Here is a 25,028-nt window from a genome sequence, read left to right on the forward strand (position 1 = left end):
CAGACTTCGAATTATGGGGCTTAGACACCCTACCTACCTTTAATTTCTTCTTACGTTCCCGCAAGGCCTTAGACGTCAGGGACTGGCAATCATCGCAGTCGCCGGTGGCGTGGCTTTCGCCGAGGCACCAGAGGCACATGTCATGCGGCTCCGTGATGGACATTTTCGAACCTCAGTCCCGTCATTTTTTAAAGCTCGACTTCGGGGTAGTAGAAGACATCACTATCGAAGAGAAGAATTGAGCGCGCCGAGATTCCGAAGCAAACACGTTTGCGGAAAAAACAGAACTGAGGCTATGGGCGACGTGCGTCCTATATATAACATCCGGTGACGTCGATCCTCGACGGAGGCCCTCCAGGAACAACGTATCGACGCACGACGCCCTCTGCCGAAAATTTTCTGAAGCAGCACAGCTGTGATTACCTGTCAGATGTGGAATAAGTTGGAGGGCACAATCCCCTCGAAACTTATAATTACTCTTACATCCAGTCCCATTTCCTCCATACTGCATAGGTGATTACAACTGAATGTAGCGCCAGGGTGGAGAGGAGACCCTTCTTAGCAGATAGGTTCCTGAGAACCGCCTGTCCGAAAGCTGCGTCAGATCTAGAGCCGGCATCCAAACAGTAATGCTTGCAGAAAGTGGAGGAAGTGTCCAAAGTGGCCCCCCCTGCTTATGACTTGCCAAGGGACATGGTGCTGGAATGTGATGGCCGTTGCCTTGGCCCTGACTGCGTGGGCATGCATGTTGCCCGGGGTTGTGCTGGCCCTCGTACGCTTCTTTGATGGCAGAGACCATCCAGCGGGATATGAAGACCTTGGAAGCCTGACAGCCTGGTCTTGAGCCTCCAAAGGTGACAAACAGGGCATCCGATTTGCGGAAAGCCCTTGGTCCTTTCCAAGTAGAGCTTCAGGGCACGCCTGACATCCAGGCAGTGCACCGCACTCTGTGCTTCGTCCTTAGGATCGGCAAAAAACGTAGGAAGGACTATTTCCTTGTTCAAGCGGAAAGCAGACAGCACCTTGGGCAGAAATGCTGGGTGTGTCCTCAGGACCACCTTGTCCCTGTGAAAGGTAGTATATGGGTCTGAGGCGACCAGCGCCTGTATTTCACTGACTCTATGAGCCGAGGAGAAGCTGACCAGAAAGGTCGTCTTGATGGTGACCAGCCTGATTCCCGCGGACGCCATTGGTTGAAACGGTTTGTACGCCAGGGCGACCAATACTATGTTAAGGTCCCACACGGGATGTGTGGCATCCTGATGGGTGGGTAGCCTTGCCAGCCCCGTCGAATGTTTGACGATCGGATTGGAGGAAGGAACAAGTTACTTACCTGTAACTGTTGTTCTCCAGCATGGGTCTGGCATGGATTCACATGCTCATGAATATTTACCATCGTCAGGCTGGGAATCCTCGGTAAAGAAAAAATCAGTATCAGTTTCGTTTCTGATCGGTCTTTCTTAGTAATAACCAATCACTGATCTCTGGGTCATACTGCCCCCAGCCAATGACTGCCCTCTCCCTAGGCCCCGCCCCTGGGAGCCATCCTCAGATTTGGTAGCACGCCAAGTGGCAGTATGAGCAAGTGAAGAGCCGCAGAGGGGTAGGTGGGAGGGTTCGCATGTGAATCCATGCCAGACCCATGCTGGAGAACAACAGTTACAGGTAAGTAACTTGTTCCTTCTCCAGCATGGGGTCTGGCATGGATTCACATGCTCATGAATAAAAGAATACATAGCAGTATACACATGCACAACCACGGGAGGTGGCAAAGGCTCAACATTAAGCATTACATACCAACTCAACATTAAGCAATTCTTACCTCCTCACCAGGCTCACCTTAGGCAAACAGGTTGCGCAGTACTGTTTGGCCGACCCTGGACTCCTCCCTGGAGTCCCGATCGACACAGTAGAATCTTGTGAAGGTGTGCATCGCCCTGCACGTAGCAGCCCTGCAGATGTTCAACAGGGGCACACCAGATAGGAACGCCGTGGTAGCAGCGATCGCTCTGGTCGAATGTGCTCTCGGACGGCCGGGCATCGGTCGGTTTGCCAACCGGTGACAGTGCATGATGCAGCCGGAGAGCCATCTGGAAATGGAAGTGTTCGAGAGAGCCTTCCCTTGATTCACAGACCCAAAGTTCACAAACAGTTGTGACGTCTTCCGAAAACTCTTCGTGCGGTCCACTTAGAACTTTAGCGCTCTAGCTACATCCAGCAAGTGCAAAGTCCTCTCGGCCGGCGTCGAAGGCGACGGGAAGAAAACTGGTAACACCAAGGGCTCGTTGAGGTTGAAGTCCGACGGCACCTTGGGCATGAAGGAGGGGTGCGTCCTCAGCACCACCCTCGTGTCATGAAAAGTATGGAGGCTTGCAAGATAGGGCCTGGATCTCTCACACTCATCCTGCGGCGGTGATGACCACAAGGAACGCTGTCTTCCATGACAGGAACTTCAAAGGCGCCTAATGCATAGGCTCGAATGGGGCCCCCATGAGCCTGGTTAGCACCACATTAAGCTCCCATACCGGGGCAGGAGCCTTCACCTGCGGGAACGATAGGAATAGTCCCTTCATAAATTCCTTCACCAGGTGATGAGACCACAAGGACGCCCGTCCCGTAGTCCTGGTATATCGGGAGATGGCAGCCAGATGTATTTTGATGGAGGCATGGGCCAGTCCAGCTTTGGCCAGCGACAGTAGGTACGCAGTACTTGAGGGGCCGTAATCCGCAGAGGGTTAATCTTCTGTGCACGGCACCAGACAGAGAACCTCTTCCATTTATGACTGTAACAGTTGAGAGTTGAGGACACCCTGGCCTTTGCAAGAACCTCTCTGTAATCAGCCGGTATATCGTACCCTCCAAACTCTAGTGCTGCAGGAGCCAGGCCTGCAAGTTCAGCGACTGTGGTTCGTAATGGAGAATGGCAGCAAGATTTGCGTCCGCCGGTAGCTTGACTGGTGGGGACGTTGACAAGTGCAGAAGGTCCGGGAACCAGATCTGCCTCATCCACGCCGGTGCGACGAGGATCATCCTGCACCTGGACTTCTTGAGCTGGTTGATGAGGCGGAGCAGCAACGGCAACGGAGGGAACGCGTATAGAAACAGGCCGTCCCAGGGGAACGAGAAAGCATCACCCATGCTCCTCGGCTGTGGGAACCTGCTGGCGAACATCTGGCACTTGGAGTTTGTTACTGTCGCGAACAGGTCGATCTGGGGTTTGCCCCATCGTTGGAAGAGCCGATCCACTTGATCCTGGCGCAGTTCCCACTCGAGGCACAAGCGCAGCTCCCTGCTGAGTGAGTCGGCAATGGTGTTTATTATTCCTGCCAAGTGGAAGGGAGCCAGAAACATCCCCTGGGCGACGGCCCAGTGCCACAGATCCTGGGACTCCTTGGATAGGGCTGGGGATCTGGTGCCCCCTTGCTTCCGTATGTAGAACATCGTGGTGGTGTTGTCGGTGAAGATCCTCACCACCTTGTCCTTGAGAGACGGAAGGAACGACTTGAGAGCCCAGAACACTGCTCGGAGCTCCAGAATGTTTATGTGAAGACACCTTTCCCCCGGGAGCCAAAGGTCTCTTGCGTGGAGATCTCCAGTGTGGGCCCCCCAACCCTCCAGAGAGGCATCCTTCGTCACCGTCTCCTGAAACGGCGGGGTTTGAAAGTCCGTGCCTGTAGTGAGGTGAGCACGGGTGCCCCACCACAGGATCGCCCGACGGAACTCCTCGTCGAGAGGGATCCTGTCCTCGAAGCAGCCCCTCGCCTGAAACCAGTGGGTGTCGAGGAATTCCTGTAGCGGACGCATCCGAAGTCTGCAAAAGGGTACAAGATAGATGCATGAGGACATCATCCCGAGAAGGGACTTGATGGAACTCACCCTGGCCACGTCCGTGGCTAACAGGTGCCGCACCTTGCCCAGGATGGTCTTGCGCCTCTCCTCTGAAGGGGAGGCCAATTGCCCCACTGTGTCGAGCTTCGCTCCCAGAAACAGTGCTACTTGCGATGGAACCAGGTGGGATTTGGGGTAGTTGATGGCGAACCCCAGCTCCGTGAGCAACCGGACGGTCCTCGCCGTGTGTTCGACAGCGAGTTCCCTTGTCCTTGCCCGGTTTAGCCAGTCGTCTAGGTAGGCGTAGACGTGGATCCCCTGCAGGCGCAGCCGCGCCGCCACTGGTGCCAGGCACTTGGTGAAAACCCTCGGTGCCGACTTTAATCCGAACAGTAGGGCTCTGAATTGGTAGTGGCGTCCCTGAACCATGAACCTGAGGCACTTCGTGTGCCGTTCTAGAATGGGGATGTGGAAGTAAGCATCCTCCAGGTCCAACAACGATAGGAAGTCGCCTTCCTCAAGCTGTCCCAGCACGTGCTGGAGGGTGACAATCCTGAATTTCTGCACCTTGATGTATTTGTTTAACCGACGCAGGTCCAGGATGGGGCGCCAACCGCCTGTCTTCTTTCTGACGAGGAAGTACCTTGAGTACTCTCCGGAGCCCCGGAGCCTCTTGGGGACGAGCTCGATGGCACCTTTCTTGAGCATCGCCCTTACCTCCAACAGCAGATGAGGGACGTGATTCTCCTTCCTGGCCACGGGAGACATGCGAGGGCACTTCTTTTGGAATTCCAGCAAGTGCCAGTTGGCCAGGGTGTCCAACACCCAACGATCGGTGGAGATGGACTCACACACGCTGACGAACTTAGTCAGCCGGCCTCCCACCGGGGTGCTTCGGTGGGGGCCCGACAACACGGCCGGGTCGCGACCTCTGTAGGTCTCCTGGGAAGAGGAGCGGGCCACCTGGCGGTAAGTGGAGGAGCCACCGCTGGATCCTTTGGAGGCACCCTGTCTGCCTCTGGAGCTCCGAAAGGGCCATCGCTGTTGAAGTACCCCTAGAGCCCGGGCCGTCTCTGAGTCGGTCTTGATGGCCTGTAGAGACCCGTCCACAGCCTTACCAAAAAGGTTGTTGCCGTCGAACGGCATGTCCAACACTCTGGTCTGGACGTCCTGGCGAAAGTCTGTCACCTTGAGCCATCCTAGTCGTCGGAGGCAAACTCAGTTGCCGAAACCCGGTATCGACAATGTCCGTTGCCACCGTTACCGTTACGGCGTGATCCGACGGCACCTCACCTTCCTGCAGAATTTCTAGGGCCTCCGCCCTCTTGTCGTCAGGCAGGAAGTCTAGCAGGGGAGCTATCTTGAACCAGAGCTCCCTATCGTAGCGGGCCACGATCGATAAGGCATTGGCCGCCTTAATTGTCGTCGCCGCCGCCGACGAGATGACTCGTCGTCCCATGGAGTCCAACTTCTTGCCCTCGCTGTCCGGCGGGGAAGTGGAAGTTGAAGCCGCCGCACCCGCTGCCTTCTTCTTAGCCACTGCCGAGACGACAGAGTCCGGTGTGGGCTGGGCCCTGAGGCACAAGGGGGCGGCATCGGGGACTCTGTACTTCTTCTCGTACCTGTCCCTCTTGGCGGGTGTCGTGGAAGGGTTCTTGAGGACAGCAAGCCCCTCGTCCCAGATGTCGTCGAGCAAAGGCACTGCGAGGACCGTCTTCCTCTTGAGCTCTCGTCGTTGGTACAGAAACACTTCCTTTTTTTGTTCTTCAGGGCAGAGCTGGAAGAGCTCGGATGCCCTGGTTATTGCGTGGAAAGAGCCAATTTCGTCGGCTGGAGAAGCCCGCGGAGGGGGGTGGGGAGGAGGTGATGACGGGATGTCCGCTGTGTCATTGCCGCCGTCATCATCCGTCCCCGTCGCTGTATCCGTCCCTGTATCCTCTCTAGGGTCCGGCGAGGGGGATGCAGGGTCCACAGGTCTCGCAGGCACGAAGGGCGGAGCGGGGTGGACTCTCCTCCGCTTGTTCGGAGGGCTTCCTGACGGTCCTGGCTCTGGACCTCCGTCTCTCGTCCATATCTCGGTACATAAGAATTGGATTGCCAACAAAATGGCCGCCAAGCTATCCTGGGGCTCGGGTAATGGCTGCGACGGACGGGATGGCCGCTCCACTGGGCCCTCTTCGTCGCCATTGTCGCTATCTTCGTCAGCCGGGATCGCCCCCTGGGATCGAACCTTCTCGAACCTCTCGTTGAGGCCCTTCTCGGTTTCCACCAGCTCCTCCTCAGAGGCTGATTCCGAGTAATGGCCACCGCCCCCCCCCCTCTTTTTCCGCCAGGGACTTCACGGGGGTCTTAACGATGGGCTGAAAAGAGGATTCCCTCCGCGGTGGCAGGGATACTCTGGGCCCGGAGGCCGTTTCCACTGGCATATTCTCAGCCGACTTCGCCAGGGTCGCAGCAACCACTTCGATAGAGGCCTTTGCCAGCTGGATCAAGGCCCTCACCACCTTAGGTGCGTCCTGGGCCTTCGCCTTGGGAGGAGGATCAGCGCCTCGCTCCCCCTTCGAGATCGACCGGGTCCGCTCCAGCAGCTTACCCGGGTTCTCGGACTTCCTCTTCCCCGAACCAGAGCGCTGGCTCGTGGTCGAACGTGCCGGGGAAGTAGCGCCCTGCCTGGCAGCCGAAGAGCCCGACCTTTCGGCGCTCCCGGTGCCCGCGGACTCGTGGTGCTTGGCCTTCTGTTGGGCCCCCGTCGCTGGGGCGCCCTCACAGGACTTAGAAGCACGCTCAGACTTTTTCTTCACCTTCTCACCTGCTGTGCCCTTCTCCAGCCAGGCGGCGAGGCGGGAACGAAGATCCTGTTTGGTCTGTTCAGAAAGGTTCTTGCAGAACGCACAGTCCTGCTCCACTTGCGTCTTGTCCTCATGAAGGCAGTAGAGACATCGCGAATAATCGTCCTCCTTGAAAATGTTTTGCAATCTGCATCCAGGGCAGCACCTGAACAGCTTGGATCCGGGCGTCGAGCTTCCCTTGTCCTGGGCCATGTCTGTTGAGGTAGGCCGCAGATCTTCCGGAATCCTCCAAGAAGTGTAAACTCGACGAAAACTTCACTCTTTAGGGGCGTAGAAGAATTCCGAAACGGATCCCCGTTGTCAGAAGTAGAAACGGTGGAGCTTGAGGCTCGATTAAACTGAAAAAATGAGAAAATCTCCTGAAAAAGCATGAAAACGCAGCAAAAAACTCGAGAGCTAAAGCACGAGGACTCCCAACACTTGAGCGTGCGGTAAAAATCTGAGGATGGCTGCCAGGGGCGGGGCTTAGGGAGAGGGCAGTCATTGGCTGGGGGCAGTATGACCCAGAGATCAGTGATTGGTTACTACTAAGAAAGACAGATCAGAAACGAAACAGACTGATTTTTTCTTTACCGAGGATTCCCAGCCTGACCACGGGGAATATTCATGAGCATGTGAATCCATGCCAGACCCCATGCAGGAGAACAGAAGGTCCCCTCCTCCAAGTTCCTGTAAGCCCCAATGGCTGCGACAGGTGTCGACCCGGACCCCCGATAGGGTGAGGTGTGCCGAGAAGGAGAGCACGTTGTCCAAAGTACACGCCATGGGGTTGATTTCCTTGGAGTCTGCGCAGTGGCAGAACCTGGTCCATTTGCTTTTATATTGGGCCCTGGTAGCTTTGCTCCTTGAGCCCTGTATGATTTCTAGATTAGCCTGGGAGAGGCTGAGGTGCCACAGCATTACCTGCTCAGGCACAGCGCTGTGAGAGCTAGTTTCAGAGGCGCTGGGTGGACGACCATGCCCCCTGCTGCGCCAGAGGACGTGCTGGGCCTGTCGTGCGGTGAATCGGAGGCATCTCTGAGGGGCTGAGCAGCTCCGAAAACCATGGCCTCGGCGGACACTGTGGAGCTATAAAATGATATTGAGTTGGTGAGACTCCCTGATCTTGCAAATCACTCTGTGAATCAGCGGTGTGGGCAGGAAGGCGTAAGCCTTCATGCCGTTCAACTTAAGCCGAAATGCATCGCCCAGGGAGCCGTGGCCCTGTCCCTGCCAGGAGGCGAATTGAGGGCACTTCTTGTGCCAGGTAGCAAAGAGATCCACCTGGGGAGATCCACCTGGGGGTGACCCCACCTGTTCAAGATCTCCTGAATAACGAGGTTGTTCAGCTGCCACTCGTAATTGTCCGTTACCAACCTGCTGAGCCTGTCCGCCTCAATGTTGGATTCCCCCAGGAGGTGGACTGCCGTGAGGTAGATGCTTTCTATGGCCCATTCCAACATGCGGATTTCCAGCGTGCACAGAGGAGGGGATCTGGTGCCTCCCTGCTTGTTGACGTAGTACATGATGGTCGAGTTGTCTATCTGGATGAGGGCAACCTCTCCCCTGAGAAATGGTAGGAATACTCTGAGCGCTAGCCAGATGGCGTTCAGCTCTAACCAAGTGATGTGGTATTCCTGCTCCTGTCGAGTGCAGGTGCTGTGGACCGAGAGATCGTCCAGGGTGGCTCCCCAGTCCTCAAGCGAGGTATCCGTAGTGACCGTGGACTGCGGGGTGGTCGGCCGAAGGGGCTTGCCCGTCCGTAGGTTGCAGTCCCTGGACCACCATGTTAGGTCCGGGTGGAGAGATGGAATAACGTTGATCATCTCGGATTGAGATCCCCGCTCTTGGTTCCATGAGGCCGCGAATTGCAGCTGAATCCTCCTCATCCTCAATCTCGTGTGCGTAACGGCTAACAGGACTGCCGCCAAGGGACCCCGGAGATGCTGGTACTACCATGCCGAAGTCACCTCCCTGCAGAGGAAGTAGAGAGTGGCCCTCTTGTTGGCCGAGATCTTGTCCTCCAACTGAAATACCTTCTCGGAGCATTTGTCCCAGATGAGGCCCAAGAATGTCAGAGAGAGAGCGAGCGTGGGCTGCAGTTGCGACTTCTTGAGATTGAGCGAGAAGTCCAGATCGTGCAGTGTGTTCAAAAAGGCATGGGAAGAGTGGTTTCCAGAGATGTAGCCCTGACGAGCCAGTCGTCAAGGTATGGGTAGATGTGGAGGCCCTGCGCTCTGAGGAGGGCAGCCACCGTATTCATGAGCCTGGTAAAGACCCTGGGGCCGAATTGAGGCCAAAAGGAAGGACCTTGTATTGAAAATGATAGCCCATGATCCTGAACCGTATGAAAGAACAATGGGGCTGCTAAATCGAGAGACGTGTAGGTACACGTCCTTCAGATCCAGGGAGCACATATAGTCTCCCTTAAATATGTCTCCGCTATAAAAGCTGGAGTAACCATCTTGAATTTCTGAAGGGGTAAGGAGAGGTTGAGGGTGGAAAGGTCCAGCAGAACTCTCAGGCCCGCCTGGTTCTTCTGAATGGCAAAAATCCTGGAGTAAAAGCCCAAGCCTCGCTGGGAGGCTGGGACTTCCTCTACTACCTGGCTCTCTACGAGTGACCGGATCGCCACCGTAAGAGTTGCTGTCCCAACCTGAGGGAGTGGAGGGGAGAGGAGAACTTGGGATAGGTAGGCGGTGCCCCGTGGATACTATGGAGAGGATCCAGGGGTCCTCGAAATTCTGACACCAGAAATGTGCATGGAGAGCAAGCATGCCCCCCACTGGAGACACGTGGACCCGAAAGGACGTGTCATGCCTTCTTTCCCTCTGAGGCTGTCGCGTAGGAGTGGGACTGGAAAAAGCCCTTACTCCCGCCCCTTTTTTGCTGCTTGCGCCGGTCCTGAGACGGTGAGCGGTCCAGCTGCCTGGATGTCCGTTCCTGTAAGCTGCGGAACCCTCCATTCATGCGTACGCCCGCTGTCGGTGTGTTGCTGTGACTGGGTGTACGACTTGGATGTAGTCTTTGATAAGATGGATAAAAACGTGGCCGTTTGAGAGCTGTTTTTCTTCTTGTCCAGCTCTTCATCCGTGGTGGAGTGGAACCCCCCCTCCCCTCTAATAGTAGATCTAATATGCGTTCCTGGACATCCGGGTTGAATTTCGTGGCCCGGAGCCAGGTTGTCCTTCTCATGTCCATGGCGATACAGATGGCAAGGCCAGAGGCGTCGATCTGGCCACAGTGGATTCCATGAGGTCATGCGCCACCAGCTTGACCTCTGCCAGCCCCGCCTTAAAACGTGATTGGCTCTGCGCAGGAAGTTCCGGGAGGAAGCCCGCAATTTCCCGCCATAACCTCTGGTTGGCGGCAGCCAGCATGGCATTGCCATTGGCTTGACGAAGGTGCAGGGATGCGTTGGAATACAGTTTCTTTCCGTATGCCTCCAAGATTTTCTCCTCCTTGCCTAGTAGCGCCGCAGAGGCAGCTGAGGACGACTGAGGCTTGGAGCATAGTGATGCTGCAGCGATCACCGAGGAGTATGGCCGAGGATGGGCCGAGAGCAAGAGTGTATCCCCCTCCATCTGCCTGTACTTGGCGTCGAGGCGTTGCTTCACCGGCTGGGCCGAGTGGGGCTTAAGACAACCCTTTTTGGCCAGGGAGACTACATCGGTCTGCAGAGGAATCCCTGTCTTGGCAGAGGGGGCGTCTCGTCAGGACTTCAGCCAGAACCCCTCTGCTGGCTGCTCGACCTCTGGCTGGGGTAGGCCCAGGTATTCCGCCAGCCCAGCAAGAAGTTTGTGGAAGGCCCTGGCTGAGGATGGTGTGTCTGGATCCTCCTCATCGTCAGTGTCCGGCGGATCAGGAGGATCCTGCAGAGGTGGAGGAGTAATTGGAGCCGGAGGCTGGGTACATGAACCGCAGCCGGGGGCTGAGGAGGCGGCGGAGGCTGGTACGGAACCGCTTGATGAGTAGGCTGAGGAGCGGGGACAGCGGCTGCACCGTGCCGCTAGCATAGTCGGGAGGACTTCCCGGATGTCGTACTTGAGGATAAACCCCATACGAGGTGACTCGTGAGCCCGAGGAACCTCTCGAAGAACCCCTCCTCACTGGAGGTGCGGGGTTTATGGGGTACTGATATGGTAGCTGGGGGCTGCTGGAGCCGCTGTATACCCTGCCCGTAAGGACGCAGTGGGAAGCTGCCTTGCTCATAAGAAGGATAGGCTGTCGGCCACCTACCTGTTTGAGGCCAGTTCCACCTTGACATTCGTTCCTCGCTGAACTCCTGGAATGGCGTCTGACGGGTGCCTCTGTCTTGCGCGGCGGCAATCTTGTCGAGCTGCCTGCCACGTGCCTGCAACGTGTTCCTCGGCTCGCCGGGCCCAGACTCCTCCAGGACTCTTGTATGCAGATCACAAGGCCTACCCTGCTCCTCAGGCCTAGAACCCGGTAGGTGAGACACCCTCAACCCGGGGGGTCGGTAGAGCTGCAGTTAGGCGCCCCCTCGGACGTATTTCCGGTACTAGGGTGTAGCCTCTCAGCCATAAGGCCAGTACAAGGGCAGAGGCCCTCCGATGACGATCCAGTACAAGACACCTGCTGAACACTGTGGAAGTCGACATGTGCTGGGGAGGAGCGTGGCACCTGACGACAGAGTACCTGAATGATAAAAAGACAAAAAAAGACAAAGAGAAGAAGTATCTGCGCGCCGGAATTACATGGCCGAAGCCAAACCCAGGAGCGTTGGTGAATTCGGCCCGTTCCCGTAGACGCAGAAAAGGGGACTGAGGTGTGGCGCCGGAGGGCGGAGTCAGGGCAGGGCAGCGCATGCTCCCTGTACCGCACCCCTGCGCGCCTCTAAATTTAAAGGGAAAGAAGGTTTTTTCTGGTGAAAAAGGTTCCGTCTCCCGTCCCTTGGAAGGGACGCCCATGCAGTATGGAGGAAAGGGGACAGAACGTAAGAGTAGTATCTGAAATAGACCCAAGTGCCCTAGAGTCATTGGGAAACTAGCTCCATCGCCCATTTTACAGCATGGCCTGCACCTCCTCCAAGAGCTGAGGGATGTTCTGCTACAACCGGGCCATCGGAGGGATCCGCAGACACCTGTGATTAATCTCCAGAGTATATCCTTGCCCAAGAGCGTCCGGCACCCATCTGTTGGTGGTGATCTTTTCCCACTCGCTGACAAATCCTGTCAGCTGGCCTCCCACTGGGGTGCACGGGTGGGGGCCAGACATCCTGGCCAGCTCAGGCCTGCTTCGGTGCCAGCGTCCTGCCTGCAGGCGACAGCGGCACTGACCTCCTCCACTGTAGGCCTGTGAACAGCCTCTGGTGGCTTCCCGAGTCGTGGACCTAGAAGACTGACGGTACAACGAGGAAATCCCTTTTGACGACCTGCTCAAATTCCCTCTGGAGGAGCAAAGGGAAGAGCGGTGCTGCTGGAGCGTACACAGGGAACGGGCAGTCTCCGTATCTGCCTTGATGGCCTGCAGGGACTCGTCAACTACTTTCCAAAAAAGGTTATTGTGATGCTGGAAATGCATTGGAGGGACAGGGCCTCAATGTCCTTGTCCTGTACTGCCTTACGTGTGTTCTGTGTTATTTTCTGCACAGTAGTCCACTTTGGGCACCTGGCAGTGCAGCACTTCCTCTTTTTGCGCAGCGTGAACAGACACCGTTGGGGTATCCTTATGGCACCCATGGGTGGGGGTACAACCCTGTACCCCTAGTGTATGTTTTTGGGCACCTGTGTGTTGCCCACAGAGCAGGGTATGGGGTGGTGGTAGCTCCATGCTGTATGTGCCAGGAGCTGAGTATCCTCCATTTTGGGATACCCAGGCCCTGCCATAGTAATCAGTGGATTCCTGATAGAAGGCATGATGGCCCCTGGAGCCTCTTGGTTTCTATTGTTCGTTACCTTATTTTCCCAAAGTCCTGGGAAGCACTGACTCTGTCCCTTCAGCCTGACTGGCTGGTGGGTGGAAAAACCATATATAGTGTTGTGGGGGAAGTCCAGGCCAGACTGGCTGGAGCTTTCCCAGTGACTGTATGTTGTGGGTACACCCTTGGGGAGGGACCTAGGTGAATGGAGTGTGTGACCAGTATGCAAAAGTCCCTAGACAAAAGACCCTAGATATAATAAAGTAAATCCCATACATTGCGGAGTGGAATCTGGGGTTGATAGGATATAAAAGAAAGAAAACAGAAGAGACTCTTATTTGTGATTCAACCTCTTGATGGACGAACAAGCCTATGGGAAAGTAGCATTACACCAATCCTGGAACTTAATACATTTATGTGTGTCAGATAGCCTAAATAAATGGGTCTAAATACAACAGTACACTTTACATAGAATATAAAATAAATCACTTAATTCAGACATTCTATACATAGAAATAATGGAAAATAATATCTCAATTTAGATCCGAATACAGTAGCAAAACAAGTTAAATTTTCTAATAAAGAAATACAAAGCAAGCAGTGTGGATCTTGAGCAGTGTGATTTTTGAACATTTCTTTTTGTCACAATGTTCATTTACCAAAGAACACCCTTGCACAGTTATTTAAGAAAAGTAAGTGTTAAGGCGTCACTGCCATCAACAGAGACAAGTAGTTCCTAAACCATAGCAACACATAACCGATAGACCCCAAGCCTGGGTACATTACCTGACACCTTAACTTGCTGTAACGTTGCCCCATCAAAGGTCTTACAGATATTAAGAATCAGGCATGTAGTTCAGGGTGCTGCTGTGATTTGTTGGTTTTATTTTTTAAAGTAGAAAAACAACGAGGGTGTCGGTTCACAAGTTTAAAAACCTACAGAAGGATAAGGCAGCCATGGGAAAATGGAGCGGGAGATGAGGGGTGGAGGGGTGGAGGGGTGGTGGGACAACTATGTGCTTTCTCCATTTCCATGGCAGCCAAAAGAGTAACTGCTTGGATGCATGGGAAAAGTAGAATAGTAAAGTATGGAGGTAGTGTTGAGAGCGGTGAGTTGGGGGCCTCGCAGTGGCAGCAGGAGTTTGAGCAGAGAGTGAAAAGAGAGGAGATTCAGATTTAGGGAGCCCGGGCGGGCTTTCAGTAGATGGTGCCAGCTTCAAGAAGTTCACGGGAACTAGAAAAGCAAGCAATACTTTGATATATACTAGCCTTTTGAGACCCTCGATTGGCTGGAATACAGAATGGCGTTGACAGTCGGGTGCTAATTGTGCACACTGATATCATACAGTTTGATTTGCTTTTATGTACCCGAGGCAGCACACTCGCCCAATCCCCACATGGCAACTACTTACCCCAGGAGTCAAAAAAAGATTGATATGCTTATGGAGCAGAGCTTGATTTTGCTGGTTACCAGCACAGAAATTCTGCAGGAACTCATGAGCCAGCTTCATGATCTCCTGCATCCGTGTGTCCTCGGCCTATAGGGATCACATCAACACAGTAAATCATAGTTAACTGAGGGTTTAATATAGTAACAAAACATTCATGTCAGCCTAATAAATTTGGGAACAGGTCAGAGTTCAATACGCCCATCATGCTATCCCATCCCATTAACCAGAAAGTAGCAGATGTTCACAGCTTGTGTACTGTATAACTATGACCACTAGTGTTTATGTAACATATGCAATCATGCATAATTTGAATAGCTATTATCAGAGAAAAGCACTCAGAATTGTACTGCACAATACAATGATGACACAAACAAAAAAGAAATCTCAGTGGACAAAAGAAAACAACTTACCTGTAGTGACTAATGTACTTCAATCACATTGTGGAAGTAACAAGTCACTGATATTGTAATTGTATAAACTATTAAGCAAAGGCGGAGGTTCACACAGATACATTCCCGTTAACCCAAATGCCAAACTGAAACAATGTAAAATTAAAAGCAAGAGGTGAGCGGTCATGAATAAAGCAATGAAACAGAAAATATAATTATATAATGTAGATTTATTGAAGTTCTTACAAATTGGAGCCAAATTAAGCATCAACATTTAAGGACTTCAGTGCACAGAATAGTTGTAAAGTGGTTAATGGGAACTGCCAACGTAAAATAAGCTTCTGGAAAAGCCAAAATGGTCCTTTTAAGTGGAAAAACAATACAAGTTTGAGGCTCGTCGGCCTGGCATATTGGAGCCCAACACCATAAGCCAAATGAAATAAAGTATGCAGCAGTGTTAGATTCTTGGGATCAATGACAAAAATCCTTGAGATGACTTTCCAGACAAATAAAAACCTTAATCTGTTTTACGAACAAAGAAAGGGTGGGTTGTAGTCTTAGATTTTTAAGCTGAAAAAGCCTAAAACAACATATTCATGTTTGTGCCATGGCCACAGGGGTCCTTGGCAAACTTAAAACCTTGACATGTCAGGAAGAACATTTCAAAAGAGAAGCAATGGCAACTAGTCATGATTAATCAGACCCCACTGAGGTGCTAAAGAATGGAAGCATACCGTTTATTGTTTTAGCCCCAAAGGGTAATAGTCTTTTTTGGCTGGATTAATACTTCCAGTACAAACCAAGTGTACATGGCAAACTATTAAAGAAAAGAGGGGGCATCTTCTCCAAAGAAAAATGCTCAGAGACCTTCTGCTCACTTCAACACAAGTTCAAACACCAGTTTTTAAACTGGTACCAAGGAAGGCATGGTATCAACAGTAAGACAGGCACAAGTGACCACAGTTCAAGGGTCTTAATTGAACTTCAATAATGGTGTGAAAAACACCTAATTCTAAATCCACAGATGCGCGCAAGCTACGACCATCAAAAAATAATAAAGCAGTCCTAGTGGTGTCTTGTCAAAATAAAAGGGCCTATACTAATAAACCTATTGCCAATCCTTACGTCTAAATACAAATAGCATGAGTAACAGTGTCAGCAAAAAGAAAGAAGTGTTCACAAAATAATATGTCGGGATTTTCAGGCCATTGGCCTCCCTTCCCCACGTATTCAGCATGGGACAAGGCGGTACACTCGAGCTCATCACAGTCTCTGGCTTCTCTAGCACAATGATACAGTTCAATCTTTAGCAACAGGGCCTTCCGTGCCCAAGTCTCTTTGCCTTTCAAAGCCTCTTCTTTCTGAGGGCTTGATGTGACAAACAATACGTTACTTTATTCTTTTAGATTTCACATGAATTCAATTTTTCAGGCGATTCACTATTCAACTCGGATCCCCATCAGCCGGGCTCAGATCTTCTCAACACAATGTTTGTAGATTATTCCTACATTCAATTTCTCGAGTGATTCAGGTTCGCCCTGGATTCCCATCAGCCGGGCTCAGATCCTCTTTAACACGATGATCAATTAGTCTCGCTCTGCCGGGCTCGGACCAATTTCAGGTTTTCTTTACAAACTTGCTTTAACCATAAGCTTTCAGATAATCTCCCTCAGTCGGGCTCGGACCAACTTCAAGTAACTTTATTTACATTATTAACATTGTAAACTTTCGATTGGGCACATGATTTTACTTGACCCGTTGCAGGACTCGATTCACGAATTCCTTGTCACTCTTTTGCCACCTTTCTGTTGGATACCTTACAGAGACTTTCAAATGAGCGCCCAAGCGGTGCCGGATATTACGCTTACCTGGTCTCTGCGAAGGCATTGGGGCACGGTTGCAGCCCTCCCAGTGGTTAGATCACCCCCTTCAGGTTTCTCCCCCTGCAGACAAGCTGTGGGCAGCAACAATTGGTGGCACTGCTCCTGCGTGGATATGAGACAACAGGAGTGCGCTGATTGGTGACTGTTGTACCTACCAAACCCTTCAACCCAAGGTGCGATTTCTGTGGGCACGTACCAGCCCATACGGCTCACCTGGTAAGTATGGAAGATGAGCTCTTCGTACTGCTACTTCTGGCAGGGGCGCTTGTGGATGGGATCTAGTTGCTTCACTGATCCCCGATAGCTATAGTCCAGTCCAGCTGCGACTATGCTCATCCTGGGTGGTGGTAAGTGTCTCAATGTCTCTTGCCTTTTCCTCTGTCTATTTTCTGTCTTGGTATTGTTGCTCTCAATGTTAATTCCTGAATAATGTTTTCCCTTCTGCTTTCTTCCAGATAGGTGGAATTGCGGCCCAACAGCAGCTGTGGAGACGCGGAATGCGGCTGAGATGAAGATGGGTGAAACCGCAATGTCCGACATAAGGGAAAGCGCAAGTTTTGATGGTAGCGCAACCTTAAACTTAATGTCTGTTAAGTGTCTAACCTTGCCTTTCGTTTTATTTGCAGTTGCGGGTGGAGGGCGTCATGCTGCGGTATCAGGATGAAGTTTCCAGCGTCCCTGAAGAATGGAAGATGAGCCACGGTGCCAGATGATTATGCCTGCGCTCCGGGAGATGTTTGAAGGTGGGCCGCGATGCCCAAGTGACGAAGCCTGCACTCCGGAAGATGCAGGTGAGCCTCAGTGCAAAGTAGATGATGTGCAGAGATAACAACGAAGACACGCACAGGTGAGAGCAGGATTCCCCAAGTGGTAAGTATGCAGGCAGATAACTGGACTTCTAAAGGTAAGTGGCATCGCAGGCGGCGGTGAGCGTTACGATGCGTGTAAATGCAGAATAATGCAAAGCGCCTGCCTCAGGGATCAGAGCAGTTTATATAGCTGTGCTCGTGGGCACGCCCACTAGGTTTGGCTTGCCTGCCACACCTAGTGAGTCAGCATGTGTCAGGCAAGCCAATAGCAAGTAGCCCCACCCAAGTGTGCACATGGGGCTGCTTTAAAGAGGAAAGTTCCAATGTTAAATACACAGTGCACCCAAAATGAAGTGCTACGTCCATAATAAAGGTATTTTTTTAACCAAATTAATGTCTTGTTTATTGTTCCTTATGAGCCTGGCGCCAGAGGCGCCAGGACTGTGTCCATCCGGGCCCCCTGTGTGTGTGACCTTGTAAGGTCAGTATCATTGGCCCGATGACCATGACACCAGATCACTGTCTAAGGTATTGCACCTTGGATTCAAAATTCAATCATTAATTTGTTCTTCAATTTTACGCACGTTGATTATCACATACGCTTCATAGACTGTTCTCTTCAGTTTTCATTTACAATGTTGCTGCTTGCAACCTTGGCTCAAGGTGTGCAGTCATTTTTTCGAATGCAATATTTTCGAAAATACAAAATGTCGAAAATATTTATTCGAAAAAAATAATGTCGAAAATACAAAATGTCAAATTTATTTCTATATTTATTTTGAAAATATCAATAAATGCATTGTATAAGTTAAGCATATGTGTATTTTTTTTAATGTTTAACTTTACAATGTATAGTACTAACTTTTAATAATTATATGATTTAATAGACTATTTTATTTAACTAACTATATTAATAAATATTAAACATTAAATAAGCAGTATGCTATTTTCAAGTTGAACATCTAATATATATTTTGTCCATTAGATGGCGCTATTGCATTACAAATGTTCATATAGCTGTTTGTGATATTTGTTTTTGTACGTACGTTATGTGTGCGTACGTATACGTAGGCGGCATATTTACAGTTCATTTCCAAACCGTTTCCTTAGCGTTCGCGTCTCCGTTGCTCCGTTCATGGATTTAGAGGATTTTCTTTTTTTTTCCTGGATTTTTTTTGGACCTAATGACTTTTTTTCCATTGGATTACGTGGATTTTATGGGGTTTTTTTTGTTTTATTTCCGGTGCATCGTGGGGTCTGGATTTTTTCTGTTTTTTTTTGGAGTTGCACTTATTCTTCCGTGCTGGATTTTACTGTTCGAATTCAATGTTTGGATTTTTCTTGGGTTATTTTTTTGTCATTTTTCCATGGATTGTTTCTTGCACATTTGGATTTATGGAGTTTCCGGTTGGCGTATTTGGATACTCTTCTCTTTTGCCACATTGGATCGTAGATGCTTCGGAAAGGTACGTTTTTTTCAACATTTTAAATTAAATGCAACTGAATTGAGGAAGTTTTCTTTATTCTGCTCGTCAAATTCGCTATCAGTTGTTCCAGTTTTTGTTCGTAATCTCTGTATTTTTTTCTTTTGGGTTCCTGGTTTGCCAATGAAATTGTTTGAGATAGGCAAAATTATTGGTGTTGTTCCTCATTCTGCAATTATTTTAAAAAATGCCACAAATCTGGGTTGTTATTGAAATTTATATTTAATCTGCTATGCCATCCTTCGAATGCATTGTTGGTTCGTGGTTTACCTTCTAACGTTGCTTGGTAGCAATTCCACAACGTTACAGGGAATTTTGGCCTGCGTCTTGTTCCACTACGTGTCAATTGTCCTATCCAAGTGTGCTCCATATAGTCTAATAAGTCTGAATTTATCTCCTCATGATTCTTATAATACTCATGGTCAATCAAATGTTTGTAAAAATGAACAACATGATCCTCTTTTACAAAAGCCAAAGCAAAAATGTTTTTTATGTTGTATTGATAAGAACTGTCCTCCGTATATTTCGTGCTTAATCCTAGTTTTTGTCATTTTCTCCATATGCTCTGTGTAAAATGAAAAAAACACCCTTGTACACCCTTGTCTCTTTGTATACTGTAGAAAATGCCTTAATTTGTGTGATTTCGTAGTCCATGATTATAGTATTTGGATGTGAATCAGGTGCAGCCTCTTTAATTTTGTTGAACACGATTTTATAAGTTTCCTCACTTTTCCTTGGCATCAAAACATATACAAGTGGTATGATTTTGTTATTAATTGTTCCATGAACGGTGAAAAACTGTTGTAACGGTTGTGGACACACTTTAAATGTGGCGTCACTTTGCCAATGTTGACTTTGAATGAGATATGAAAGTTGGCAACAGTTGAAAATATTATTTTTTCATTGTTTATTTCCAGTGTGGCATGGTGGAAACTGTCTCCTTTTGCAGTCATTTTAAAAACTTCTGGTATTGTCATATTAGTATATACCATTGGTGCCGGTGGCAGATTCTCTTTTTGTTGTTTGGTACAGTTTACCATACGTTGCATTCATTTTTCTCCTGGTAATTGTGCCAATATATGCAAGGGTAACTTGTCACAAACACTTGAAATCACTGACCCACTTGCTTCACCTTGACTTTCCACTGCTTTTCGTTTCAGTTCGTAAATTGTTTTTTTAATTATAATATTTGTTTGATCTGGTAGATGGTTGTGCTCATTTTTGGTCTTTACATTTGAAGCTTCAGTAATTGCTCTTGCACTGCATTTTGTTTTGCCATACTCTGCGCACTTCCAATAAGTGCGTTCCTTTTTTCGGCTTCTTTATAGAAAATATAACCATTCAAAACCATCTGTTTGCCTCCTTTTTGTGAGGTGATATACTCCACCTTGTTCTCCATTGTTTACTCTAAAATAACTGAGAAAATAAACTGTTTTATCATTCCTCTCACACATTTTTATATAGTAAGATACCTTAATGTCTAGTTACATGTTAGTTATGCTAATATTACCTGTTTTAGTCTGAAGTAATTCTATTCAATTTCCTGCAGTCCGATCTCAATTGTGGTTCTGTCAGGTAATGACGGTTTTCCACAACCGTTATTTGTTCCTTGGTACATAGGAAAGGTTCTTTACTCGTGGTTGTCACCTATTTGCTTAACCCTTTCTACCCTTTTGTGTTGTGTATGAGGGGTGAGGGGGGGGGCTGGTGGTTTGTGGCTGCGGGGTGTCGGGTGAGGGGGGGACCACCCCTATTAAATGGTACTATTGATGACACTTTACATTGGTATATTACTATTGTTCGTCGACTTTTTTTTTTCAACATTTTCCGAAAAATTGATTGTTTCAGTTATATGTATATCTTTTTGATTTTTTTGTTTTCGACTTTTTTTTTGGACATTTTTGTAGTTCGACATTTTTTCGATATTATCACTATAAACCTTGGCTCAACACAAACTGGTCTGGTATCAGTCTCCCCAACTCATCGGCTGTGCTGACTTCACTGTCGGTGCTTTGTTGAAAGAGCAAAGGACAGTACCACAGTGGCAAACAATTCTCCCCACCTTGACTATAAGCACGGGACAACACCGTATACCTCTGACACACAATGCAGTATTCTTCAGCCTTGTTTCTTGGTCTTACGTCTTCAGTTCTCGAAGGCTTCTGAAAGTAACGGTTCCTCGTCGAAATTGTCAAGGGCACTTCCCTACTTGCGATCCCCTTCAGCTTTACCGTCTTTTGCCTTGTATTAAAATGCCATCTTGGAACTGCTGCTTCCTCGTGTGTTTTACCTTGCTCAGAATGTGCTCTCCGGCTCCGCCTTTGAACCATGTGGGGGAAGTGTACTGGAAGTCTGGTGTGTATAATGGTCAGTAATTGCCTGACCCTGCATGACCATTGTACTCGGACATATCAGGTATATGGCTTGGGTGTTAGTCCGTTTTCTCTTACAGCGGGCTGTCCGTGAGAAAGTGTTCGTGTTGGAAAGGGGCAGGGGGGCTGATTCCCTAAGTATCCTACTTGGTAGGATGGGGTAAAGGTGTTACAGGGAAGAGGATACTGCATCTCGCAATCCGGTGTCCCACTTCCACCACCCGAAGAACCCTCACCCAGTTATCCAAAAACTGCCTCTGTAATACTACCTGTAATATATTGTGTCATACTTGAATTATTTCTAACTTTGTAAGCTTTGCACCACCTTACTGTTGTGCCCTGTTACCCTCGGGTTTGGTGCGCATTAAAAAATAAATAAACAAAGAAACTGGTCCACCCCCATGGACTAGATCCAAACGTGAAGGCCGTGTCCTGGCCACCTGGATCACAGATCTGCGGTGACTAGCGGGTGAGACACCTTAAGGTTTCTCACATACCACTCTGTGAGAAACAAAACAATTCAGACAGTATTATGAAATAAAATACGTATTAACATGCCCAAAAGGTGGTTTTCCTCTGGAAGCCCCAGATCATCAGATCACTATTTGTTTAACCCCTAAAACTGACTGGTTACCTCTATCCCAAAGTTGGTCAAATTTTTCACTCCGACAGATGGTACAGTCTCAAACCTATTGGTAAAAACTCATGCTAGGCAGGATACAGGCCACTTTGAACAGAAAAACAATGGGTTCATATTAGAAACCTTGTGTGAACCTCACCTATGATGTAAAAACCTTCTGGCAACTTTTGCCAGAAATACTGCTCGTAATTAAATCCACATATCGAGCATTAAGAAATTTCGAAATAAGAATATGAACCCAGTAACTGGTAAAGCACCTGGAAGGTAGTTGCTCTCAGAAGAACTTAAACATTCTGCACCATTTACAAGAATAAACTGTTCTGCTTCCAGCATTGGGAAATTAACCCTCCCAATTAAGTCTTCAGAATCATGTGGCATACCATAACTGTACAGTAGGAAGATTGTGTCCAGACACATCATGATTGACGGGCACAATGTGGAGATTCACAGTTAAAAGCTTTCTAGGTGTTAGGCAGAATTATCTGCAGTACCCTTTGGGAACAGCACACACACTTAAGACTACAAGTGATGGTACAATTTCATCTTTGGTACAAACCTGTACTACACAGTTAAAGTGGTAGCAGCAGCGGAGCAGCCAGACTTATCTCAAGAGTAAGTGAGCAGTATCAAATAGTTACACAAAGGACAGCAATTACTATGATTCAGGCAAACACTGACTCAAGGTTTTCAAGTAAAAGAATATACATTTATTTCACTCTTCAGTTGTATATCATTACACTATTATAAAAATCACTCTCTTAATACACCACACCACTTCCCTTAAATTCCAGACAAGTTAAGCTCACAAAATGAAGTGGGAGCAAAATGGCACTCCAGCAATTTAAAAGGGAGGGACAGACCACAGTTAACAGAAATGGATCCACACCAACAGGTAAGTACTCAGGGCAAGCGAGCAAGAGAGACTACAATGATAAAATGAGATAGAAAAGACTTAGGGCCAAAGTCAATGGTTCAAAAGTGTTTTTCTCAAGATAATACAGTTCAGGGTAGTTTGCGGTAAAGTTCGTGGCACGGTTTCCGGATGAGGTTGGTTGGTAGAAAGGTTATTCGAAGAGAAGGACAAGCCCTCGGATTGGAGAAAGATTTCCAACACTTACACCGCGGCTGAACGAAACGCACAACTGGATTTGCACAGTACCTTAAAACGGAGATGGAGCTGTAGCCGAGGCAGAAGTTTCTGGTAGTTCCTGCAGGCTCACGGTTCCTGAAGCGACTGTCGGACTGATCAGAAGTAGGAAGACTGGAGGGTCCTGCACTACCCAGGGAAGAAACCAGCAGCAGAGCAAAGCAATGAATAAAAGGTGCATTCCTTAAAACCCAAGCAGGGTCCAACCTTCCTGGCTATCCGGCCCGCTGTAGCTAGTCCGGAGGTTATCCGGTATCTGGGAGTGAGGATCACAGTGACCCTTGCAGGCTGGTACGCGGTCCACTACCCCCGACTATTGAAGGATATCAAATGGGATTTTCACAGGTGGAGAAACCTCCGGGTCTCGTGGTTGGGACGGTTGGCCAGTCAAAATGGTCACGCTCCCAAGACTACTGTATTTATTCCAGGCAATCCCTCAGGCGATACAACAGGCTTTTTCAGGGAACTACGGGCCCTAACAAACGTTCTCATGGGAGGGGAAAAGAGCGAGGGTCAGTAGGTACCTGTTGATGGCACCCAGACGGGACTTCCAGCAGTACTAAGAGGCTACACAGCTACGGGAAATTATAGAATGGCTTCAAGAAGGGGACAGCACGCAAAAGACAAACAATGGGTGAAGATGGACAGAGCAGTAGCCCACCAGAATTTGGCAGAAGTGCTATGGCTACCGAAACAACACAGGCCAAAGCACATGTACGAGAGCACCACAACTAAACTAGTAGCAGAAAACTGGGATAAACTGGTGGGAACCAAGGGGATAACTACCTTTCACATCTATATTCAACAACTGGGACTTCACACCAGGGCTGGAAAAGGGGGCATTCAAGCAATGGAAAGACGGGGGGTGCAGGAAACTGGGGGACATGTTCCGAGGTAAGTGAATACTCTCCTTTGAGGACTGTTAAAGGGAATTTACAGTGAAGGAAGGGGAACAACTTAGGTATTCGCAATTAAGGCAATTGGGCGTTACACCCCGGGAACAGGGAGCCAGCGACCATGGAAACACCTCAGTTACAAAAATTCCTCCTATCCAACGACGGGGCCAAGGGGCCAAGATCCAACCTCTATAGGATATTGGACAACGCAAATGCTAGGCAACAGTGGCCGTATATGCGGAGATGGGAGCGGGTCCTGGAGTGAGAGATCGAAGGGGAAGAATTGGAGAGGTTGTGGAGGAAGATCCCCAAGTTAGCAAAAGCATCTCAGTTACAAGAAGCATGGTATAAGATTTTACTCGGCTGGCACTACACACTAGCCAGTCTCCATAAGATATACCCGGGAACCTCCGGGAACTACTGGAGGGGCTGTGGGATGGAGGGTACGGCAGAGCATGTCTGCTGGAGGTGCCGAAAATTGAGCCATTCTGGCGGGAGGTGCAGAGGGTGCAGGATCAGGCATACGGGCCAGGGGATAGCAGACCACCATAACAGATTATTTTGGGAATCAGAGGGGGCACGGCAGTGGGGGAACCTAGAACAAGGGGAAAAATCGAGTGGGGTCCTAACGTTTGCAGCTATGATAATAGCACAGAGGTGGAAAAGCCCAGTGGTACGCATGATGCAGGACTGGCTGCGGAAGATATGGGAAATTATAGCCCTTGAGTAGGCAACGTATGCCATGAACAAAAATGTGCACAACTTCGCAAAAGTCTGGGGGGGAACGTTGGCTTTCCTCAAAGATGATTTTCGTGTGGTGTGGTGCCTGCAGCGCTTAAAACAGTTGGATCTACAATGAACTTTGGTGACCGGTTCATGAAAGGAATGGACCAAGGGCAGATCAAAAATTGCCGGGGTTACTGGGGGGTGTTATTGCCAGGGTTACTGGGGGGTGTTTCGAGGGAACAGTTGGGGAATGATTAAACATGTTGTAAAATTCAATAATAAGAGTTTAAAAAAAAAAACAGTTATTTCCCTGTATACCCACCCCCCCAGGCTTCAATTCCTCCTACCTGCTGGTGGAACTGTGGAGCTCACAGCTCTTATTTTCACATGTGGTGGGATTGGTCCCCTGATTCGATCTTTTTGGGAGACCATTGTGCAGACCATAGAAGCTATCATGGGTAGTTAACCCCGATTTGCCCTAAAACCTTGCTCCTGGGGACTCTATATGAGGGGGTATACCCAATGTCTGGGGCCCGGGCAAAGCTGTTGACACATTTGCTGCTGGCAGCGCTTATTACCACCGGTAGGGGCTGGTAAGCAGCAGAAAGTCCGGACCTGGGACTATGGTCGATTAAGGTCTGGGATGTGTTGGTGGTGGTTAAGGTGACAGCCGCAAAGGAGGGAAAGCTCCACC

General features: G+C 49.5%; 1 protein-coding gene across 7 annotated transcripts in view; it reads right to left on the reverse strand.

The window, feature by feature from the left end:
- The window catches only part of ITPR1 (inositol 1,4,5-trisphosphate receptor type 1), a 3,145,915-nt gene that overhangs the window by 1,781,378 nt on the left and 1,339,509 nt on the right, over positions 1-25,028 (reverse strand). For all 7 annotated transcript variants that reach the window (XM_069643506.1, XM_069643503.1, XM_069643505.1 and 4 more), the window contains one exon: positions 13,950-14,075. In XM_069643506.1, the coding sequence (XP_069499607.1) occupies positions 13,950-14,075 (126 nt within the window). The remainder of the gene's footprint in view (positions 1-13,949; positions 14,076-25,028) is intronic.

Source organism: Ambystoma mexicanum, chromosome 2p (assembly GCF_040938575.1).
Source record: "Ambystoma mexicanum isolate Mex_15411 chromosome 2p, UKY_AmexF1_1, whole genome shotgun sequence".
Taxonomy (NCBI): Eukaryota; Metazoa; Chordata; class Amphibia; order Caudata; family Ambystomatidae; genus Ambystoma; species Ambystoma mexicanum.